The sequence below is a fragment of the Magnolia sinica genome, chromosome 8 (genome assembly GCF_029962835.1).
Source record: "Magnolia sinica isolate HGM2019 chromosome 8, MsV1, whole genome shotgun sequence".
Lineage (NCBI taxonomy): Eukaryota > Viridiplantae > Streptophyta > Magnoliopsida > Magnoliales > Magnoliaceae > Magnolia > Magnolia sinica.
The window spans coordinates 87707771-87729475 of record NC_080580.1 but is presented as its reverse complement, the minus strand read 5'-3'; the positions used below and the strand labels follow the sequence as shown (position 1 = coordinate 87729475).

Genomic DNA, 21705 nt, shown 5'->3' with positions numbered 1-21705 from the left:
CTCAAATCGTCCCTACCTCCTACACTCCATATCCATCATCTCATACAACCATCCTATCTTCAAATCTACCCCTTTTTGTACCCAACTTCTCCTCTACAACAGATTTTCAGATTCTGGCCCTCCATGGTGGTTGAAACTTCGGTGGAGCACCACGCTCATACCGGACAATGGATCGACGTGAGATTTGGTGTGTGAGTGGGCCACCCCTGGCCGACCACACCCTAGGTGGCCGTTTCCAGTTTCGTGGGCCCCACACACATATGGACAGGGACCCACGCACGTGCATCTGGGCTGGACTGCTGTCCACACGTGTGGACTGTCTCAAGTTCTTCTCTCTCCTCTATTTCTTTCCTCTCTCGCCTTAAATCCCTAACCCTAACCCTAAATAATCCCAAATTTCAAGTTTTTTTCCACTCTTGCAAACCCTAGACTTTCCCTGAATTGAAATATGGTGAATCTCTTGAATTGGGGAACAATCCTTTGTAAGAGTGGATGAATCTTACACTCCTTTGGGCATTGTTTGGTTTTTAATTTTGTTTGATCCAACCCTAAACATGTGTAGGCTTGGACCCCCATAGATTTCCCTTGTTGAATGTTTGATTGTATGTGGGACGTGGAATTTTGTGATTGTTTAAAATTGGCATGATCTAAAGCTTGAAATCTTACATGTCATATTTAATTTTATGTCTTGCATCAAATAGAAAAAGGTACAGTTAGTAATAAGAATTCACAACACATCAAAGAACATTTTGTTAGCTTGTAGGCTCATTAGCATAAGTGGTTATGAGACTAAACCCAACTAGAGCATGGTGACAGGAAGCTAGTTTTCTAATTTGTGTTGGACGTCTCCTTCCTTGCGATTACCTTGAAGATAAAAATTATTGATTTGGGTTTGGTTTTACCAAAAATGGATGAATTGTGTAGTTTTCTAGATAACTGGATGGCCTAAATGGGTTGGTGTGAAAAAAAATAAAAATAAAAAGAGCATGATACATAGAAACAGACTGGTCAGCTATACCCATGTTCTGGCTGGAATTGGCAGGTATTGTCTGGTTTCCAAAACTTTGCATGGTTTATTGCATGAACTAATGCAGATTTTACATGTATTGTAAATTCTTCAAATTATTACTTTGAACAAAAACTGGCAAGAAGCACGCATAGAAAAAGCTGCCAATATATGATTGCTGGCTACAAAGTGGTCACTAGAATTGCTATGCCCGGATAATGAACAATTTCATTACTTAAGATAGCATCATTATATGCTCATAGCTGTTTTATTGTCTGTATTGTAATAAAACTCTCTCTTTTGTCAGGTCTGGGTAAAATGGGGATGGAAACACCTGTTCATTCACCAAGGGAACACAATAGGTAACCTTTGTGATTAATTTGGAAGTAATTTGCTCTGGTAAGTCTTACATATGAACCTCAGTGTCTTTTCCCCATGTGAAAAAGTTAAGGTCACTTCCTACTAACAAGATTTTGTGAAAATGAAAGTTGCATTATTTCAGATTTATTTGGCTTCTTTGGCCCTATAACAAAATTAAAAATTTTCCATTACTTTGGCTGTTTATCCAAAAGACAAGATTTTTAATGGAACTGATCTAATCGGTCCCCACCAAATGGTTTAGATCATGAAAACATGCGTCCACTTGGCATGTACCATGGGGAAAACTGTTGGTATCCTCACTTCTGCTGATTGAGAAATGCTAAAGTGATACCCTCAAGGAGAGTAGTATTTTTGGCACATGTGCCACTATAGCACACTTGTGTGAGATCCAAGCTGGCGCACTATTAGCTGCCTCGGCACTACCTTCGAGTTTGTCCACTCATCAAGTTGGCTACGAGTGTATGAATATGGACTATTTGTCATCTTCTTGTACCCATCATTTTTCTCATTCGTGTGTTGTCAACCCGATGAGTGAACTGGCCTGATTTTTTGGGCAAGGCGTGTTCCACTGGGCTCCATCTGATGGCATGTGTTGTGGCGGAACGGGCCTAACATTTCTGTTGCTTTTTGGAAAAAAAAAAAGTTTGATAATTTTCAGGATCATTAATCCATCAAGCCCTCCATCATACATGGGGAAAATGGTCCTATTGGATGATCTGGGGTGTCCTGCAGTAGCTGCAGAGGAATTTTAAGAGAGATTTACATTTATTTTTTCTTTTTCATTACAAAATTGGTTGAACTGAATGGGGTCTAAACAGTTAGTGACTGGTGAATGTTAATGCATGTAATGAAGGCAATTTATTCTTATGTGGGAGAAGTAAAAGGGAAAAGTAACGACTACCTTTCGAATGCGTTTAATGATGATGCTGAAAGTTAGACTGTTATACCATATATGTTTGTCAAACCCAAAAGCTACAAAAAACGCTGAAAGTATGTTGCTACAACTCAAGAGGAGGGATAATAATCACATTAATTGAGGCAAACAAAGGGGGTTACTATGAGAGGAAAAGGGTGTGTGGAATTGAATAAACTTCTTCCTTAACTAACTTCAAGGAAAGAGTGGATATGAGGGTTGTATTGGAGAACCGGAGGGAAGTGGATAGTGACGGAGGAAGCTCTCATAGTCAGATGCGAAGTTTCTATCTTGGAATTTAAGGATGTTAGGGAGCAAAGGGTGGAGGACCAGAGGTGGGTCATTAAAGTAGTGATTTCATGGCTTCCAACAGGTTTATGAAGTTTCTAGGCAATAGTAAAAATGTAGAAGGGTTGTTGAGTAGAGTGTATTTGTCTATATATATACATATACATGTGTGTGAGTGTGTGTAGACACACTTATACATATGTATGTATATTTATACACACACACACATGTATATGTATATGTATGTATGTGTGTGCGTGTGTGTAGCCCAATGCTCAGCTGCGCACCAGTTCTCACGAGTTCTCGTGAGAACTTTTTGAGAATTCATCAGACGTGATGTGAGCCTAAAATCTGAACAGTCCACATGATGCAACATGCCATGAAATCCCTAGGGTTCAACTTTTACCCTGTCCAAAACTTTGGTGGGCCATGGCAAAAGAAAACAGTTTCCTTGATTTGCATCTCTCTTTGCTATGGCTCACCAGAGTTTCGGATTAGGGTGAAAATTGATCCCTGGGGGTTTCATGGGGTGCCACATCACATGGACCGTTCGGATTTTCGGCCCATGACACGTGTGCAAAGGTGCGCAGGTGAGCATACACACACACACACACACACACACACACACAATTGAATATTTCTTTAAGTTGGAATTTCCATCTAAAACAGCCCCTTTATTTGTGCATGATTACTAGAGTCTTCTTTGATGGTTTCTATTCACCGCCGAAGGCTGCAAGGAGATTTCAGTCTTCCAAGAACCTTAAATACATCACAGATGACATTGAAGTTGAACTGGTGAGGACTGTAACAATTGTCTATGAAGCATTTTGTGCTCCAACAAAGAAAAAGGTGGTGTGTGTTATTGCATTGTTAACTGTTGCAATAATAATCATCATTATTGTCGCCATAGCCTTGTTCAACTTTACAAATCCTACTTCACCAATTACTGAAAACAAAAGTTCACATGATTGCTTGGTGAAAGTTCAATGACCAGCTGCAATGTATAAAAATGTCTTCTTTTTCTTTTGGTTAATTGTAAAGACCTCCACTCTTTTTTGTGACAGTAATCGTCGCCTTCCCTCTGTTTTGGATTATTGAAGGTACCTCCCCCATGTTAGAGATGTAAGAGGAATCTGTACCAAATATTTTAAAAAAATACTGTCAATGGAGGAGGTACCTACGGACGCTATTCAAAACACTGGTTACAGGGGAGGCAATTTGCATCCAAGTTGGCTCAATCTGACTAGACATTGAGTCAAGTATTTTTGAGTTTCTGAACTATGGTGGCTAATATGGATAAATTAAGAAGACAATTTGCTGCAATTACACATATTGATATTTTATCATTGTTAATTTAAGCAAACTGAAGTATTTTACTATCTGCAGAACAGGATAATGCATGATGTCAGAAAGCCACTTGATGGCAGTCCGTTAGACTCATTATTCAATTCAGCTACCACAGATCACTTAGGTTATTCAAGAAGCACTGAGTTCATTACCAGAGGATGTATGCCACTGGATGCTTGTGATTATTCACGGGACGACTTCATTAATGAGGAAAAAATTTTCTGCAGCAATGCCAATGAGAAAAATGATCAACATTGGAATGGTATATTCTTTCTCTAATGATCCTCTTATGTTCTAATATTTCCACTTATACCATTGCTCATCTGAGTTGAAGGACCGCTGCTAAGTGAATCTGAAAAACTTCAATGCAGTATTGAAGCAATAAACTTGGCCTGTTTCTTATGTACAATATCTAATTAAATTCCCTATTTGAGCGAACAGTCTGAGGCATGTTACCCAATTGAAGCACTGCATACTTTGCATGTGTTTTATGTATTTGGTTGTGCTTTATTAATTCTCTTTAGGTTTACTTAGATCCAAAATAGAGCTCTTTTTAGGTGTTTGTGGAACTGCTGGATTTGCACTGCAGTTTCTAGACTTGTGACTGCATTTGATATTTTCAGATGGTAGAAATTCATTGTGGAATAGATTTCATGCTCCTTCTAGCATCCTAAAATATAATTTTGCTTTACTAATAGCTTTCTTGTCACTTTGTCATCCATTTGGGCTAACAGCTTTGCACATCCAGAACAATTTTATGCATTAGCATGCCATCATAAGCTAATTCATCATGCATCAATTCTTTCCACTGTTGAAATCAGTTAGTGAAAATTTCATATAGTCATGAGTTGTGATCTTATTTCAAAGGCTGGCCATCACAATAATAGATTACATAGGAGTCTGATGAGAGGCTCATGAGGCATTACTCATGAGCTTTTATGGTGGTTATTTTTTAATTTGTAACTGGCAATTTCTGATTTTTTTTTTCAATTGAACTTTGATCTTTGTTCCCATCCTACCCATATCAAAAAGATATTTATCCGCATGTCGTTGACACTCTATTCTGTTTGTGGGAAAGTTCAAGTGTTAAAATAAATTGATGAGATTTGATGCCATTGGATCCAAACAATCTTGTTTTTTGAACACAGAGATAAAGAAGCCATCTCAATTGCTGCAAATACTAGGCCTTGTCCTCCAGCCCTGGGGGAATAGATTTTGCATCTAATTGCATCAATCACTTCTATATTCACAATTGAATTGCATCGGTGTGTTCTGAAATTGGCTTCCAACCTTTGACACTGTTAGTGTACAGGCCATAATGGCCGTTACGACCTTTTCTTTTCTTCTTCTTTTTCTTCTTCTTCTTCTTTTATTTTTTATTTTTTATTTTTAAGAAACTGTCATGGCTCTGTAACAGGCTGTTATGGGCCATTTTCTGTAATGGTCAGCCCTATAACGCACAGTACACATCGTTACCGTTACACAACTGTTTTGGGATACCTTGGGGTACATGATTGTTTTTGCTTTATCACTAATTATGCTACAGGATTTTTATGCTACTTAAAATACATTACATTTTCTAGTTTGTTTGTTGGTCCAATTTAAGATCTTAACTTCTGATTCACTTTGGAATGAAATATTGCATGAACTAGTCTTATTTCTCTAATGTCTCCCAGATAGCTTGGGCTTCCTAGATGACAATTTCCTTGGTGAGAGAAAATATGGTGTAGCTGAGAAGAATCAACCATTTCAAATGGACTATGATTCTTCTAATTCCTTAAGAGTTGCAAATCATGAAATGTATGACTATGGTTTTGAAGATCCCTGTATGGCAAACCGAAGGTTGTCTTTTGAAATGCGACTTTCTACCTTTTGAAAGCTGTAGTTTTACAGCTTCATGATGAAATTGTTGCATACTTGCAGGGACAGAGAAAAAACATGGAACGATTTTGATATGTCAGGTACTTCTGTTGTCATGAAAGTTATGAAATATCATGGACATTAAGTGCATGTGCATCTTTACTATTCTTATCTTTTTGCAAGATCCAATGAGAAGTTATATGTTATTCCCTCACGTCTTACAAATACCTTAGTGAATCTAGCAACTCGTTCATGCAATCTTTGATCTCTTGATTTGCTACAGTAAAAAATTTTGATATCGCAACCAATTGCTAGGTTTTTAGAAACACAATGGAAAATAAAAGTTTTCAAAACCATATTTTAGATTTTATAGTTCCAAGGATCCTCGTTCACATATTCTCAAGTTTTTAAGAATAAAAAACTTTAAATCCTACAACTAGGATTACCTGATCATTGCCGTCGAGAAACCTTCATTTTTGTCTATACCTTTCTTTCAACTACAAGGCCTCTGTGGAACCCACACATTCCACACGTATGATGGAGGATGTTGTGTGTGTGCGTGCGTGTGTGATGCCCATGGTATGGGGACATCCAAGGTTCTCTCTCTTCTACTTATTGCAAGTGACACCCAAAAGGTGGAGACATCTAAAGCTCTCTCTTGTTTGTTCCTCTCCCTCTAGGATAGGATCTATATATAACGAGTTAAGGCTTCATGGAGATATTAGTTTTGGTACTCTATCACCCTATAGTATTCTATAGGCCTTACTGCATTGGAATCTTGTGCTCCCACTTTAACCCATGTGCCAAAATTGATCCAGTCATTCCACTATCATGGCTATCCACCATCGATCCAATACCCATGCAAATCAAGTGGCGGACCGCACCAGTTCTAAACATTAGATCATCATCAAGTGCAATCGAAACCTTTTTAACAGTCAAAACAAAAGTCTAATGGTTGAAAACATTTTTAAACCTTTTAAGTGCTAGGCCTAGTGAAAAAAAAAAAGCCCTTGATGAATGTATGATCCCCAAGATCTAAGTCATGAGTAATGTTTTAAGTATCGACGATATTGACCGATATATCCCATGATATATCTTGTATCCCACTTGTGCGATACGAAATAGACAAGTGGTAGGATAGATGATATATCCCACATGGTCGATCCAATGAGCATTTTCAATCTTTTTTCTTTTTCTTTTTTTTCCTATAAATCATGTTAAATCAATGTCAAATTGTTATGAATCCATGATTTTTCATGCTTTGCATGAAAAATCATGGAAGCATGAAAAATCATGGAAAAATCATGGATAGCATAAACCCAAATTGATTTTCTGATACATTCATCTCAAGCCTTAAATCTTTCCTGTATTATTCTCTCCCAAAGTTTCGTAGTATGACTGATATGTCTAATCCCACGATAGTTAGTGCTTCTCTCTATCACCTTTATTCTTGTAAATAGGTACCATGGTACTATTCCTCCTTCCATCTAGCATTTTCTTTATATTACAATCTTATTGAACAACTTTTTCAACCAAAATGAACCAATCGCTTGTGCACATTTATGTGGCGAGTATTCTGAAAAAAGAAAAAATCGACTGGGCCATTCTGTACTCTCCTTCAATGCTTTTGACACATGGAAGTGACTTCCTATATCTTAGCAGCCCTTGATTCCATGAATTCATTGAAAGGGCATGTTCAATCCCTAGAGTTTCCTAGGCAGAACAGGCAAGCCTGGGTCTATGTTACCAACAAGAGATGCTCATCACAAATGTTGCTTAATTGTTTTAATCTTTTCATTTGTATGTTGAAATTCCATTCAGTCATTCACGCGTCTGTACTAGTTTATTATTATTATTATTATTAAAGACTTCTCTCCTTCTCTTTCTTTCTGAGTAGACATATTTTGACAGAACACACCATTCATGCTTTCTAACAACAGCACTGACACTCTCCAATGCTGCCTATGTATTCTCCATTCTTTAATGTACATTGTGTTTGTAAGCTGTTGATTGTTTGATCTCTGGTGCGATTTCTTGACATGTTGAAAGCAGAATCGCCCGCTCCATATCTTGATCCTTTAACTTCAAGAAAAGACTATAACTACATAGCTCTTGATGAGGAAAGGTATCTAAAATTTAATTGTTGAAGATTTAGGCAAGCTGTGATTAGTGTGTGAGTTCATCTTTGGTTATGGGCAGGTATCCTCCTGTAGTTCATAGGAATTGGGATTTTAGGTGCACAGCTAAACAATCGTCTTGGCCTTTCTTGGCAACAGAAGATGCAATGGATACCATGAGTTTGTTGAGGTAAATATTGAGTTCTGTTTGCTTGATGGCATGGATCACTTCTCTTAAGTTCTTCTGTCTATTGATTCTCACATATCTCAATCTCTGCTTTTGTCAAATATTTGACAGTGAAGAGTCATGCTCATCAAGTGCAGGTTCTACTATTATTCTGATAATGTAGTTTTGATAATATGAATTGAAATATTTATTCTCCAGTATAATTACCTTCGATTATTAACATTAGCAACTGTTTGTAGTGAGGGGTGGACCGACAAAGAAATCCGCATCAAAATTGATGAAGCTAAAAACAGGCAGTAAAAGTCATGGCAGTGACCTTCCGAAGATCTTGGAAAAGAATGTGAACAATCTCAACAAAAAAGAGATGTGTGCAAATTTGGGTGAGGTTTGTCAAGAAAAGAATCTAAAAGGGGTAGGAAACTATAAGAATGTGCCGAATTTTTCAAGCCCTAGAACGGGTCATTTCTTGAAAGAGTTCCCAGCCATCCAGAAAATTTCAGAACCACGTCACAGTTTCTTAGTTGATGAAGGGTACACTTCAGTTCATGAGGAGTTGGATATGTGCCCTTTTCACAGAACTTGCATGGAGTTGAACACCACATCCTTGAACTGCAATGTTAGAACTGAAGATGATCTTTTCTGTCCATTTTCTATTACCAAATCATATCCCAACCCAGAATCATCTCGTAAGAGATCTAAATTCGATGCTCTGGGCAACCATGCCCCTTCTGCCTGCTACTTTTCTGAAAAAGATGTAGCGCAACAACCAGTTCAGCCTGCACATTCCTATGATTCCCACATTTCCTCGAGCATTAGATCCAGGTTGATGAAGCCAGATATTCAACTGGCGTCCAGAACAGAAGGCCATCCCCCACATTCATCTTGTGTCTTGGATCTTCAAAAAGGTGATGAGGTTCCTGATGTATCCAGGAGGTATAATGTCAGAAAAGACGAAGATGAATTAGGATTTAGGCCAACTGGTTTCAGAGAAGCTTTGAAGGAACTGCCGAAAGGAGTGTCCATTGAAAATAGTGACTTGTCCTCAGGAAATGGAAATACTGCAGATGTTGCAGATTTTAAGGATAGCTGCAGTGAGCTTGAAGAAGCAAAAGATGAAAATCCAGAACCTATTGAGAGTCCGAAAGCAAGAAATTCTCCTGAACATGGTGAAGAGATTCCATTGGCTACAAAGGAAAGGCCTGGGAAGCTTGAGGGCTGTATCAATGCTAAACAGTAAGTAAAACTACATAGCTCTCTCTCTTCCTTCGACGCTTGGCGGTTTCTGTGTTTTGCCTAGGAGAAGTGTTTCATTTGATGTGATGGCAGAGTGATGATCTATACATCCATACACTTTCTCACAGCCAACTGTATACGTGGCATACATGAACCTCAATCCAATCTGTTCAAACAATTTACCCCACTTAGATGGATAATCCCAATATCTCAAATGGACATTTGTTAAATTTTGACATTTTACTATTTTTTTCCCCATGTAACTGTCCATTTGATAACCACCATCAGACAGTTGGGAATATCCATTCAGTGTGAATTTTGGGTTGTGACCCATCTTCGGTTGGGTCCATAATTTTGAAAGTTTGGATTAAGTTGCATACAGTGTTAACTAGATGCTTTCTAATTTTTTGTTTTTTCCACGTGCCGACACTTGGGTCTCCTCGACATGATATGACATGGTAAAATGTGTTCTGGCAAATTGTTAATGCAAGTAGAATCAAGAAGAAAACTTACTGCAGCGAAGTTTAAAGTGTTTACCAGATCTGCAGCACAAAGACCACCAGAAAGACTCCAAGAAAGAAGTAGAGAATGTAACGGTAAATGGTTGTGGGAGGATTCCCAGCAACCTACTAGTCGCGACTAGTATTCACACACCCATCTCTTCTACAAAAAAAAAAAGGAAACTTATAAGTTCTTTTATTTTCCAAGAACGATATGAAAAATCAGTCCTTACATAAGACCCTTTATCCTTTATATAGATATAGACATTTTTGCATACAAGAAACCCAACGGACTTCCAACTGCATCAAATTAGAAATGACAATTATCTCTAGACTCCTAGTGATATCTAAAACTTATGGATAAGGCATATTCTTCTGGAAATGTACAATTCTTCTAGAAATGTAGGATTAGAATGGAAATTAAAATAACCAAAAGACTCCAATTATGACTAGAACACCAACCGTACCATGCACATGGACCTTTTATGCATGGTATTCCCATATGCAGGGTGGTTTGGTAATGTTATTAGCAAACTTAGGGTCCATGATCTTATGCTCTATAAGACCCCTATGATCACATGTGTGGTCAAATGTGATTGGGGACAGTTTGGAATTTCAGTGGCACCCATATTTGATGGATGGCTTGGATGTATCACTTATGCTAGTTATGGCACTGGAAAGTGTTACATGTTAGGCAGTTTAAGGTGTTCAAACATTCTCGATGAAGGTCTCTTTTCATTTCAATTTTCTGTTATGTTAATTCTTTTTTCAAGCTGCAGATTTTCACACCTTGCCCTCAGCTTGCTTCTAGTCTCTTGGCATGAAAGAGACTCTTCACGAGGTCTCCCTTTTATGCTCTAGGTTTTCGACATTTAAAGTAAATAAATTTTAACTACTATAACTTGCATAAACAAAATCACGACTCTTTTTCTTTTTGCATTGTTCTTCTTTTGCTTGGTCTCTTTGGTCTTTTAAGAGAACAGGTGATGTTGATAGTAGCATTCATGCAAACATCTATATGCTGAGATGATTATGGCATGATTTTGGATCTTTCTTTTTGTCAGACTACCCCATTACTAATTGGTTTTTATTAGACAATATGAATGTTCTTGTCAATTTTCCTTTTATTTTTTGTTTCTTTTTTCGAGTTATTTATTAAAAAAAATAATAATTTATGTACCGAGTGTCCCTGTGCCTAGATTTTAGGAGTTCCCCATGTTGGATGTTTCAAGACACTTCGAACCTTGGCACACATGTCATGTCCAGGTAACACTGCATACTTGTGCCACATGTACAGTGTTTGTGTGCATGCATACAGGTTGATATATTCTGCTAGCATCAAGTAACTCTGACTATTGGATTGAAGAACTTTTTTCCCCTGCTGAAGATCTGTACCATTTTTGACAGATATAACAATGATGCTGATGTTCCTGTATTATTGCAAAGTGGCAATGAAGGTTTACTTTGTTTCTTTTGCTCTCATATGTTTTTGCTTGGATATCCATGTGCTTGTACATGTGTCAAACAAGTGTATTTTAAACTTCATATGGTAACTTTGCTTTCTTTGACGTTTAAATGCAGAGAAAGAACCTTCTAGAGCTGTTAACACTAAAATTGGGAGCGAAGGGCATGCCAGTGGTGACCCATCTTACCAGGTGATGCTCGAAAGCTATGTTCTTCAGCTTCTTTGTGTGCAAAAGTTACTGAAGGAAGCATCAGAACCTAATAATGTGAAGAAGGTATGATGCTTGCTATGTTCTATCAGGCGAATGTTTTGAACATTGGAGGAAGATCACAGTAATATGTGGTTTTATTTCATATATTGAATGAACTTTGTCAGCATCTCTTCTATGCAATATTCCAATAATATCCCACGTATGTTGCATATATTACAATTCTTTTAAAAGTGATACACATATTGACAATGCAGATTTATGGCCACCATGGATGGGTTACATACCCCAAAAGTCATGCTGGTTGTGGATGATCTAGCGGCTGACTGAATTTTATTTTTAAACCATCACCTTGAAATCGACGTGAGGTGTTCAATCATCAATCTCAGCATTGAGGCTCACGTGAGCAGTGAGATTTTTGGCGTACATTCCATTCATGGCAGGGACCACTCAATGAACAGCCTGAATCTTATGCATGTCAACCACATGTAAAGGTCATATGAGTCCTTGAAGCAACTTAGATTACACATCTAGCACTCAATTCTTCCCCTACCGTTAGAACTAGGTTTGCTACACCCACACAGCTGCTATATGTGTTTACTTGGCAATTGTGTGACATACAAACTGTATATCAGGTAGGACCACCATTTAGATTATCTGGCCAAAAACTCTGGTCCCTCGAGTTTCAAGTAGGCTACGTATTGATGAAAACAATAGATGGTCCATGTTTTCATCTCTCTGTCGCCCCCAAGTAGAGGTGCATGTGAGGCCAGCTAACCTCATATGAAAACATCCTTCATGTTGCCTTTTGAACTGGAGTCCTTGTCTTTCTTTGGTATCAGTTTTAGTGCAGAGGAGGGAGGGAGTTTCTTGAAAAATCTTATCGTAAACAATTTACAAATAGCATCGAGTCCTACTGAGTTTCTCAAAAACTCGTACACTAATGTCGAATGGTGCTGAGTAGAGTCGAGCTATTGTCAAGATTTTTCTGTTCGAGTTGTTCTTGAGTTTTGGCGGTGGTGTGACAAGATCAAGTTTTTTTTCTCAAGTCTCGGTGAAATCCGGTTGAGTCAAAGTTCTTTTAGGCCCTGTTTGGTAGATGCCTAAAATGAGTTAATCTCATTTTAATTAACAGTAATCACGTATCAGATCTCTTAGTCTCTAATATCTAATGAGTTCGTATTAACAGTAATTATGTATTAGAGATCAAGACCTCTGATGTATAATACTGTGAACTAAAATGAGATGAACTCATTTTTAGGCTTCTAACAAAAGGGGTACTGGGTTTTAAACAATGATATGAATAATTTGATCCTCAAGTCCAAAATATGCAATGTAAGAGGGGCCCATGGTTCACTCACCTAGATGATCAGTCTATTGGGACCCACTGTGGGCAGAGGATGACTAAAAATTGTCCTCGGTGGTATTTCAATACTTCAACCATCACCATCTGACACACAAAATAGAAAGATCTTAATGACCAAACAAAAATCTGGTGATTTTAATTTATAAAACTATAGATTAGGAAACATGTAATGTCATATCTATGCAGTGCCATTTTGATTGATCTCCATATGTATATATTCTTAGATTTCTCCCGATACTTCCTCAGTTTCTCATGTGATTTCTTCTGCTGGAGTGTCCTCTTATCTTCCGAGACAAACCCTCCCATGGCATTGGCTGCTGAGTTTCTTCATATGACATCTCAGCCTCTTCACATCTGATTGTTGGAGAGGCTTCAACATGAACTCTTGAGCTCCTTCTTCCAAGCACCTGTTTTTAGTGTATGAGTTACAAGTTAGGATTAGTATAATTAAATCCAGTTATAGGAGATTAACTGAAGGGCTACTGCAATAGTTCACCCCCAACAGGAACTCATCCTCCCACACGTGGCTGCTATCCAGGCCATCCAAATTGTGGGGCCAATTCCGGGTGGCTTATATCTCTAAGATAACACCGATCAGTCAATCCTAACCATCCAATTGATGGCATCAAAATGGATTGTTAAAACTAAAATAGTGAATGGTCGGGAAAGTTCATGGCTGTTATCATCTTCTCGATATAATTGTTTTGTTATGTTCCCTCTAGAATTGGATCCGCAATTTGGATGGTCTGGATTGCCTTACAACCATGCATATGTACATTTGAAGAGTCACCGTCTTTCGCTAGATTGTCACCAACACTTAATATAAATATTTAAAAAGATTAAGTTAAAAGAAAATAAATGAGCTGTTGAATTACTTGTTGATTCTAGTAGGGATGTTTTCTGATGACATGATCACAACGGGGATCTCCTTCATGGTGGCTGACTCCTGCTTGCAAAGGAAAGTAGGAATTGTTGGTTATACAATAGCTAACAGTAGGGGAATTAGTATTTGCACCAATCCTGTTCGATATAAAAAAGCCTTTTGTTTTCTACACCAGGCAAAACGTTACTACCGTATTACCAGAAATATAAAAGGGTGTATTTATCATTAGGGGTATGTGTAAACAGTGTCCCCCTAATAATAACAAGGGAATCTTTCAAAAAACTACCTCATTAGTACCTTTTTATTTTTTTCAAAAAAGGTTTCCAAAATTCTACCTCATTAATTGATATAATTATCATTCCACTACCTTCGCATCCGCCGATTTGGTGCTTCAGGTGGGCCCCACCATAATGTTCATGTAAAATCACCCCAACCACCAGGTGCATCACCCTACATAATATGGTGGACACTTTGATTTTTGGCAGGGCCCATCGTGATGCTTGCATAGCATATACTAGGCAACGTTCTATTAATGTATCCAGCGTGAATTACTTATGGGTATGATTTTTTGAATGCATGCCTAAATGTTTATGTGGAATCTAATGATTGAAGTGGATTTCATATAACTATCATGGCGGGCCCGTAAAAATCCAGGGTAGGCATCCGTCTCCCAACTGTTTCCATTGGTGTGGCCCACCAAAATCACAGATCAGCTTGATTTTTTTACCTCTGGACTTCATATCATACTAAATATCTAATGGTCCGAGTGGATCTTACATAAACATAACGGTGGGCCCATCGTGATGCTTGCAGGTGCATCACCCTACATAATATGGTGGACACTTTGATTTTTGGCAGGGCCCATCGTGATGCTTGCATAGCATATACTCCAACCATTACATGCTTAATCCTAATTTAGGCTCAGATCCAAAAGACTTGGGATGACTTGTGATTTAGGTGGGCCACACCAAGAAAATTGTTGGAGAGAGATGTCCACCCTTAATTTTTATAGGGCCCACCATGATGATTATATGAAATGCACTACACCATTAGATGACGTACAAATATTTAGGCTATAGCATAAAATTCAGGCCCATACATGATTCAAGTCAGCCCTACCAAGGGAAGCATTTTGGAGGGTGATCATTGCACTGTACACTATTTCCAATCATCATATGTTCTGCTTGAATCACATATGAGGGTGATTTTTGTGCCCTTGGCCAACATGAAGTAAAGCACCCAGTTGTTAGGATGTATTTTACATAAACATCATGGTGGGGTCCACTCAAGCAATGAACCCAATTGGTAACAGGCACACCCAACCGGCCATTGGAAAAAACTTAACGAATGGCTGTGGAACGATAATAATAGCGATTAATGAGGTATCTGTTTGAAAAGGAAGCGGATTGCGTCCGACCCTTTCTTGACTATAATACGTTGACATAGGGACTCATATGGGGCCCACCGTGATGTATTTGTTTATTCATGCCATCCATCAATTTTCTCATATCATTTTAAGGTATGAGCCCAAAAATTAGGCAGATCCAGCACTCAAGTGGACCACACCAGAGATGGCTCTTGCATTTAATGCAACCCAAACTTACTATTTGGTGTCGTCCACTTGAGCGTTGGATCTTCCTCATTTTTTGGGCTCATACCTTAAAATGATTTGAGAAAATGGATGGCATGGATAAATAAATACATCATGGTGGCCCCACAGGAGCCCCTATCTAGACGGATTCTTGTTTGGCACAATCCATTTTCGTTTGAAAACCATTTTGAATAAGGTATCAGAATGCAAATTCCATATTAAATAGGTAGATCCTTGTAAAATAACAATAATAATGATGATACTAATAATATTATTATCATGATTACTATTATTAATATTATTGTTTGTGTTAGTATCAACTGTCCACCATGAGAAACAGTTAATGCCACTATCAGACTGATCCACTTTGCATGCAGGCCACATGGTAGAAAACCATTTACAATCTGTTGGTTATATACAAAGTATGTATGTGGCCCACTTGATGAGTGGATCAGTCCGATTTTTGCTCCAAGTGATCTTCATGATCTTCATGGTAGACCCAACCTCTTGGGCAGATCGGTTGTCACACGCACACAACACAGGCAGTTATGCACTAGTTAAACGATGGCAGTATTGTCCAACTAGGTGTGTATAATAAGAATAAAATTACCTTAATTCTTTTTAGCAAATCATAGCCAGTCATTCCTGGCATGCAATAATCAGTGATTATCAAATTGATCTTTGAATCCTGCAATAACACAAAAACCTTGAGAAAGACAATAGATTTGAAAAAAATTAGCCTCTCCAAAGGAAATAAGAGGTAATTCTCCATAAAAATATGGAAAAAGACAAGAAAAGAAGAAAAGAAAAATAAGAAAATTTTAAAAAATAAGGGCATGTTTCATAAGGATGAAAAGAAAGAAACCAAAATTGCAATGATGGTTTCTGCTGTCGCAATAAAAAGTGGAATTCAAAATTTGTATTGTGTTTGATTTGTAAAGAAAATCAACAAGAAATTTCATATTTTTAGATAATAGTCTCCCCATGTATTGTAGCACATAAATGCAAAAGTAGATAAGCCTAATGATGACTTTCTAGAATCCATGATTTTCCTTGCAAGCTAAACATGACAGAAACTATTAGATCAAAGGAAATTGTTTTCATTTACTGTAGAATACTCGTAATCAAATTCAAACAGACTAAGGTTCTAAAAATAGTAATAAAATGTATTAAAAATTGGAGTGGTTAATGTTTGGAGCTCATCCTATGCCTCCGGAGGCATGGGCTATACTGTCTCCATTTCATGTGGGGCTTTTTGATAGTCTGACAGAGTGACAATTGATATGCAGGCGCTCTCATACTGAACAAGTACCATACATTGACACGAATTAGACCATTCAAATTGTGGGACACCCTCGTAGATAGTTCTCCATACTAAAATCAAATTGCTTGGAACAATCCTAACCTCTGATTTGGAGATACATTACTCCTGAATACAGACCATTGGATAATTTTCATTTTGAACCTTTAATCTGAAACGTACAAATGGATGTTCATTATTAGTTAGCTATAATGGTCCCATCTAATGGTCCGATCAAGGTGATACTTGATCAGTGGGCAATCAACGGCAGAGCCATGAGATGCATGGTTCAGATCATCATTTGCATGTGCCACATGCATGATAGAGGCTATCTAGGCATGGAAGTCTGGCAGAGTGCAACGGTTGATATACAACCATCTCGAATTGAACCTTCCAAATTACGAACCTATCCTAGATTGATCAAAAACCAAAAATTACACTGATGTGATTGCCCACGTAGCTGATTGGTTTATGTCTGTTGGATGGTTGAGTGAGAAATAGCCAATGGTCTGTATTGCACTAGCGTCCACAAATAAAAGATTGTAATTGTTCGATGAATCTAATTATGGGAAGATGAAGCTACACTTAGGACTGTTTCCCTGTTTAATTTGAGTTGATATATGCCACTTACATAATTTCTTAGTGCCCGTGTATCAACCATCTGCCAGAGTATCAAATAATTCTAAAGATAAAAACTGAAGTAAAACTCCAACAAGAACAGATCACTTACGTTGCATTTTAAGGAGTCTTTCTGATCATCTCCTAACCCCAAATACTCTAGTGCCCTCAACCCACTGTCTACAGAAGTCACTGTAAGAAACAAGAACAAACCGTTAAAATCCTATTCATACTTGAAACATGTACACGTGCCACACGTGGACGAAATCTGGATCGTTCATCAGGTGGACCAAACCATGGAGGGTGTCCTTGGTGAAAGACATTGATGGGGACTGAGGGCCAAAACAGTGGTCCATGTTAATCTGTTTTAGCTGTGCAGTCGGTGTAATTGTTTAGCTGTGACCCTCCATTGTGGGACCCACTTCATGAAAGGTCCAGACATTGTCTACGTCCAAGTTTCGTCTGTCCCAATCGTTGAAATATAGCATGGCATAAGTGGAATACGCCAACTAGCAGAATCCTAGCTAATCTGTACGGTAGATTTCTTTCATCATCAAATGAAGAAGCTACAGAGTAGAGGAAAGTAAAAAAAGGAAAAGGATGCATGTCATAAAGGAATCCATCTGATGAGCGGTTTGAGCTTTTTACATGCTTTCCACTGTTTTTACGAAACGGTGACTTATCCACTATAAGTAAACGGAAATCCAGACCATCCAAATTGTACGGCCCACTGCAGATGTAAGAAAAATATATCCAGAAAATTATCCTAACCAGATGATATTAACTATATGATTTCACATATTTTCGTATTTGGGTTCTTGGTTGTATCATATTGTATTTGTTAGCCATCGTGCTCGGATGGTCAGAAATGGTTAATCCATCCTACAATTTGAATGGTGTGGATTAGCATACAGGTGTGGCATGTTCAAGGTGGATGCTCACCACATGTTTGTTGTTGATCTTCAAGCATCCCACATATACGCATATGCCATTGACTATCTAGAAAAAAAAAAAAAAAAAAATCTATAAGAAGAAATTTATTTTACCAAATAATAAATTTTAAAATAAATTTTTTTATTTTTTTAATCTCATTGAAAAATAACAAGAAAAACAATAGCCCACACTGATTTATCAGGGGAGTTCATGTGATCAAGAGATGCCCGTGACAAATCCACTCAGTACATCAATTTCTCAAAATCACAATATAACGGGAATCCAAAAAATCAGACAGATCTAAACTCAGGTGGGCCACACGAAGAGAAAGAGTGAGAATAAAAGTACGCATGGTTGAAACCTTTCAGACCTGACCATCGTTGAGAATAAAAGTGTGGTCCACCTGGGTGTTGGATTTGCCTAATTTTAGAATCTTGTCCTACCGTGAATTTGAAAAACTGGTGTACGGAGTAAATTTCTCACGGGCCCTATATTTCTCACCCAAATCTCAAGTGGATCATAACACAATAAACAGTGGGAATAATGATGTCTACTGTTGAAACTTTTATAGGCCCCGCAGTGATGTTTACATGTCATCCAAACTGTTCAAAAGATCATACAGATATGGATGAAGGGAAAACACAAATATAAGCTTGATCCAAAACTTCCGTGGGCCCTAAGAAATTTTCAAGCGGTAGACGTTTAATTCACACTGTTTCCTGTGATGTGGTCTATTGAAGCTTTAGATATGCTTAATTTTTGGGCACAACTACTAAAATTATCCATTAAAATGGATGGACAGAGGGGATAAAATACATAAATCATGGTGAGCCTCGTAGATTTTACTCAGTATGCTGAGCATTCTGTACAGAGTAACTAAGCAAGCTAAGGGTACTGAGTAAACTATGTGGGTCCACCATGATTTATTTATTTCATCTACTCCGTCCATTCATTTTACCAGATAATTTTAAGACTTGAGCCTAAAAACAAAGTATATCTAAACCTCAACTGGACCACACCATAGGAAACAGTGTCAATTGAACATTTACCGTTGAAAATTCTTGGGGGCCACAGAAGTTTTGGATCAAGCTTGTATTTGTGTTTTCCCTTCATCCATGTCTGCGTGATCTTATGAAGAGGTTGGATAAGAAATAAACATCACTGTGAGCCCTAGAAAGGTTTCAACGGGGAGGTCATTATTCCCAACTGTTTCCTATGGCATTTTATGGTCTACTTGATCTTTGGGTATACTTAAATTTTAGTCTCGACCCTTAAAAATAATATTGGATAGGCATATACATTCACGGTGGCCCCAACAGAGTTTATTCAGTACGATAAGAGCTTAATGACGCAATCCGATTTCATCCACTTCCGGCCCACACAATCGGAGTACCCTGCGAGGAGGGAGTTCTTTTTGGCAGGGCAAGATGCAATTGGCATCCATGGGACTCGAACTATACACATGTATCTTTTCTTACCGTCTGTGGTTTGATTGGGGCACCAAAATCAGTCAATATGTGAGCCCCAGAATGATATATGTGCTTTATATCCAGGCCGTCCATCCATTTTTCTAAGCTCATTTTAATGGTGTGGATCACACCATAGGAAATAATGGTGATTGAACGCCCATCATTAGAAACTTCTTGGGTACACAAAAGTTTTGATTTTACTTCATCGAGGTCTTTGTGAGCTTATAAACGGTTTGGATGGAAAATAAACATTACAGCGGGCCCTAAAAAGTTCTTAATGGTTAGTGTTAAATCACCATTGTTTCCTGTGGTGTGGTCCAAATGAGATTTAGATCTGGGCTCATGCCCTTCAATGAGCTGACAAAACGGATGGCTGGCATGGATATAAAAAATATACATCAAGGTGGACCCTACAAATACCGGATCAACCGAGCCCACGTACTCAAGCAAGATATGGACTTTAGTGTACATTCCATGTTCATGTACTTGAGATGCCTTACATGGAGACGAATTGGCTACTCCCCCTGACACCAGCCCCGTGTGGCTGATGGTCAGTGCTCTGTGGGACCCACCATGATGTATGTGTTTCATCCCTTCCGTTCATCCATTTTTACAGATCATTTTAGGGATTAATACAAAAATATATAGGGATATAAATCTTAGGTGCACCACACCACATGAAAACAATAATGATCAGATATCCACAATTAAAATCCTCCTAAAGCCCACTGTACTGTTTATTTGACATCCAATCTGTTGATTAGGTCATAAAGACCCAGATGAAGGGAAAAAAATAAATATCAGCTTGATCCAAAACTTTTATGGCCCCCAAAACGTTTTTAATGGTCAACGTTCATTGAACACTATTTCCTGTAATGTGGTCCACTTGAGATTGAGATATACCTAATTTTTTTATTTCATATCATAAAATGATCTATAAAAATAGATGGACTGCATGGATGAAACACATACATCATGGTGGGGCCCACAGAGCACCGACCATCAGCCAATGGCTGATGGCAGGGGGAGTAGCCAATCCGTTTCCACCTTACATGTATCGCATGTGCACCTCAATCCACCAAACATTACATTCTAACTGGCCGATTAGTGCATGTATAATAGACGGTTAAAATTGAAAGTATTCGATGGTCTGGATTAAATAGATAATGACCATTGATGGAAGGTTAGGATGGTCCAATATAACCGACCCATTTAAAGTGGGTCGCCAGTAAACATATAGTTAGTATGGCTATGCTTTATCATATACCCACACCCCTATCAGCGTCCACACCAACCTCGCACATGCATATAAAATCAGAACCGTGCATTGGGTGGGACCCACCATCTAGCTCATCTGACCAAAAACTCAGCATCAGGTAAGCCGTCCGTCTTCATTCTTTAAGCACCCCAAGTTCCGAATTGGGCCAAATGATCTAGACGGTGGGCCCCACTTGATGCACAGCTCGAATGTTCTACACACATGCCAGGTGGACGGTTAATGAAAAGTGAGGACGAATGTATCTATATAAAAATAAAAATAAAAACTTCTAATTTGAGTCTACAGTTCTTAATCCAGGCCGTTCATCTGATGGGGCATAACCATTATGTATTGTATTTCTCTAGTTGAACACTAAGTCATCCCATTGATAAAAGGGCTGGCATCCACCCATCAATGGCCCAAAAATCAAAGGGTTGGCATTGTCCATTCACCATGGACCCCATCACACCAATGATCTAAATCATTAAAGTGGGCCACTTAGAAAAAAGAAAACAAAAAAATAAAAAACAGAAAAGAAAAACCATACCTTTATAAGAAGAATTCTTTAACAATTTCTCTACAAACTTCCTATCAATGACACTGTCATCAACAGCTAACACATGAAGCTCATCCCCCAACGAACAAGATCCCATTTTTGCTCAATTCTCACACCCAAACACCCCAAAAATCAAAACCCAAAAATATCAACCAAAAAAAAAAAAAACCCACTTTCTATAGAAAATGCAAACACCAACAAAAACAAATAATGAAAAAAGAAAAAG

The 21705-nt window shown here is 38.1% G+C and overlaps 2 protein-coding genes across 4 annotated transcripts; one reads left to right on the top strand and one right to left on the bottom strand.

Moving 5' to 3' along the window:
* Positions 1 to 4127: 4127 nt before the first annotated feature.
* Positions 4128 to 11688, top strand: LOC131253610 (uncharacterized). Of its 3 annotated transcripts, none has more exons than XM_058254679.1 (8): positions 4128 to 4197; positions 5859 to 5896; positions 7848 to 7920; positions 7995 to 8102; positions 8211 to 8236; positions 8339 to 9332; positions 11240 to 11289; positions 11414 to 11688. In XM_058254679.1, the coding sequence occupies exons 2-8, from the start codon at positions 5890 to 5892 to the stop codon at positions 11575 to 11577; spliced, it is 1422 nt and encodes a 473-aa protein (XP_058110662.1). In that variant the 5' UTR covers positions 4128 to 4197; positions 5859 to 5889; the 3' UTR covers positions 11578 to 11688. The 3 variants fall into 3 exon arrangements, with proteins under 3 accessions (XP_058110662.1, XP_058110663.1, XP_058110661.1); XM_058254678.1 differs by lacking the exon at positions 4128 to 4197 and adding an exon at positions 4259 to 5777; XM_058254680.1 differs by lacking the exons at positions 4128 to 4197; positions 11240 to 11289 and adding an exon at positions 4252 to 5777 and having other exon boundaries at positions 11414 to 11554.
* A 1294-nt stretch (positions 11689 to 12982) lies between these two features.
* Positions 12983 to 21705, bottom strand: LOC131253609 (two-component response regulator ARR17-like). The gene is made up of 5 exons (XM_058254676.1): positions 21471 to 21705; positions 17376 to 17455; positions 15956 to 16033; positions 13747 to 13817; positions 12983 to 13278 (listed from the first exon to the last, which is right to left on the bottom strand). The coding sequence occupies exons 1-5, from the start codon at positions 21574 to 21576 to the stop codon at positions 13152 to 13154; spliced, it is 462 nt and encodes a 153-aa protein (XP_058110659.1). The 5' UTR covers positions 21577 to 21705; the 3' UTR covers positions 12983 to 13151.

What these genes read in the sequence shown, in the direction of transcription:
- LOC131253610 (XM_058254678.1), top strand. Translation starts at nt 5,689, where the DNA reads ATGGACTATGATTCTTCTAATTCCTTAAGAGTTGCAAATCATGAAATG. An exon ending in GAACGATTTTGATATGTCAG is followed by an intron (nt 5,897 to 7,847) that starts GTACTTCTGTTG and finishes TGTTGAAAGCAG; the next exon opens with AATCGCCCGCTCCATATCTT. An exon ending in GGCTGTATCAATGCTAAACA is followed by an intron (nt 9,333 to 11,239) that starts GTAAGTAAAACT and finishes CATTTTTGACAG; the next exon opens with ATATAACAATGATGCTGATG.
- LOC131253609 (XM_058254676.1), bottom strand. Translation starts at nt 21,576, where the DNA reads ATGGGATCTTGTTCGTTGGGGGATGAGCTTCATGTGTTAGCTGTTGAT. An exon ending in AAAGAATTCTTCTTATAAAG is followed by an intron (nt 17,456 to 21,470) that starts GTATGGTTTTTC and finishes TGTTTCTTACAG; the next exon opens with TGACTTCTGTAGACAGTGGG. An exon ending in AAGACTCCTTAAAATGCAAC is followed by an intron (nt 16,034 to 17,375) that starts GTAAGTGATCTG and finishes GTGTTATTGCAG; the next exon opens with GATTCAAAGATCAATTTGAT.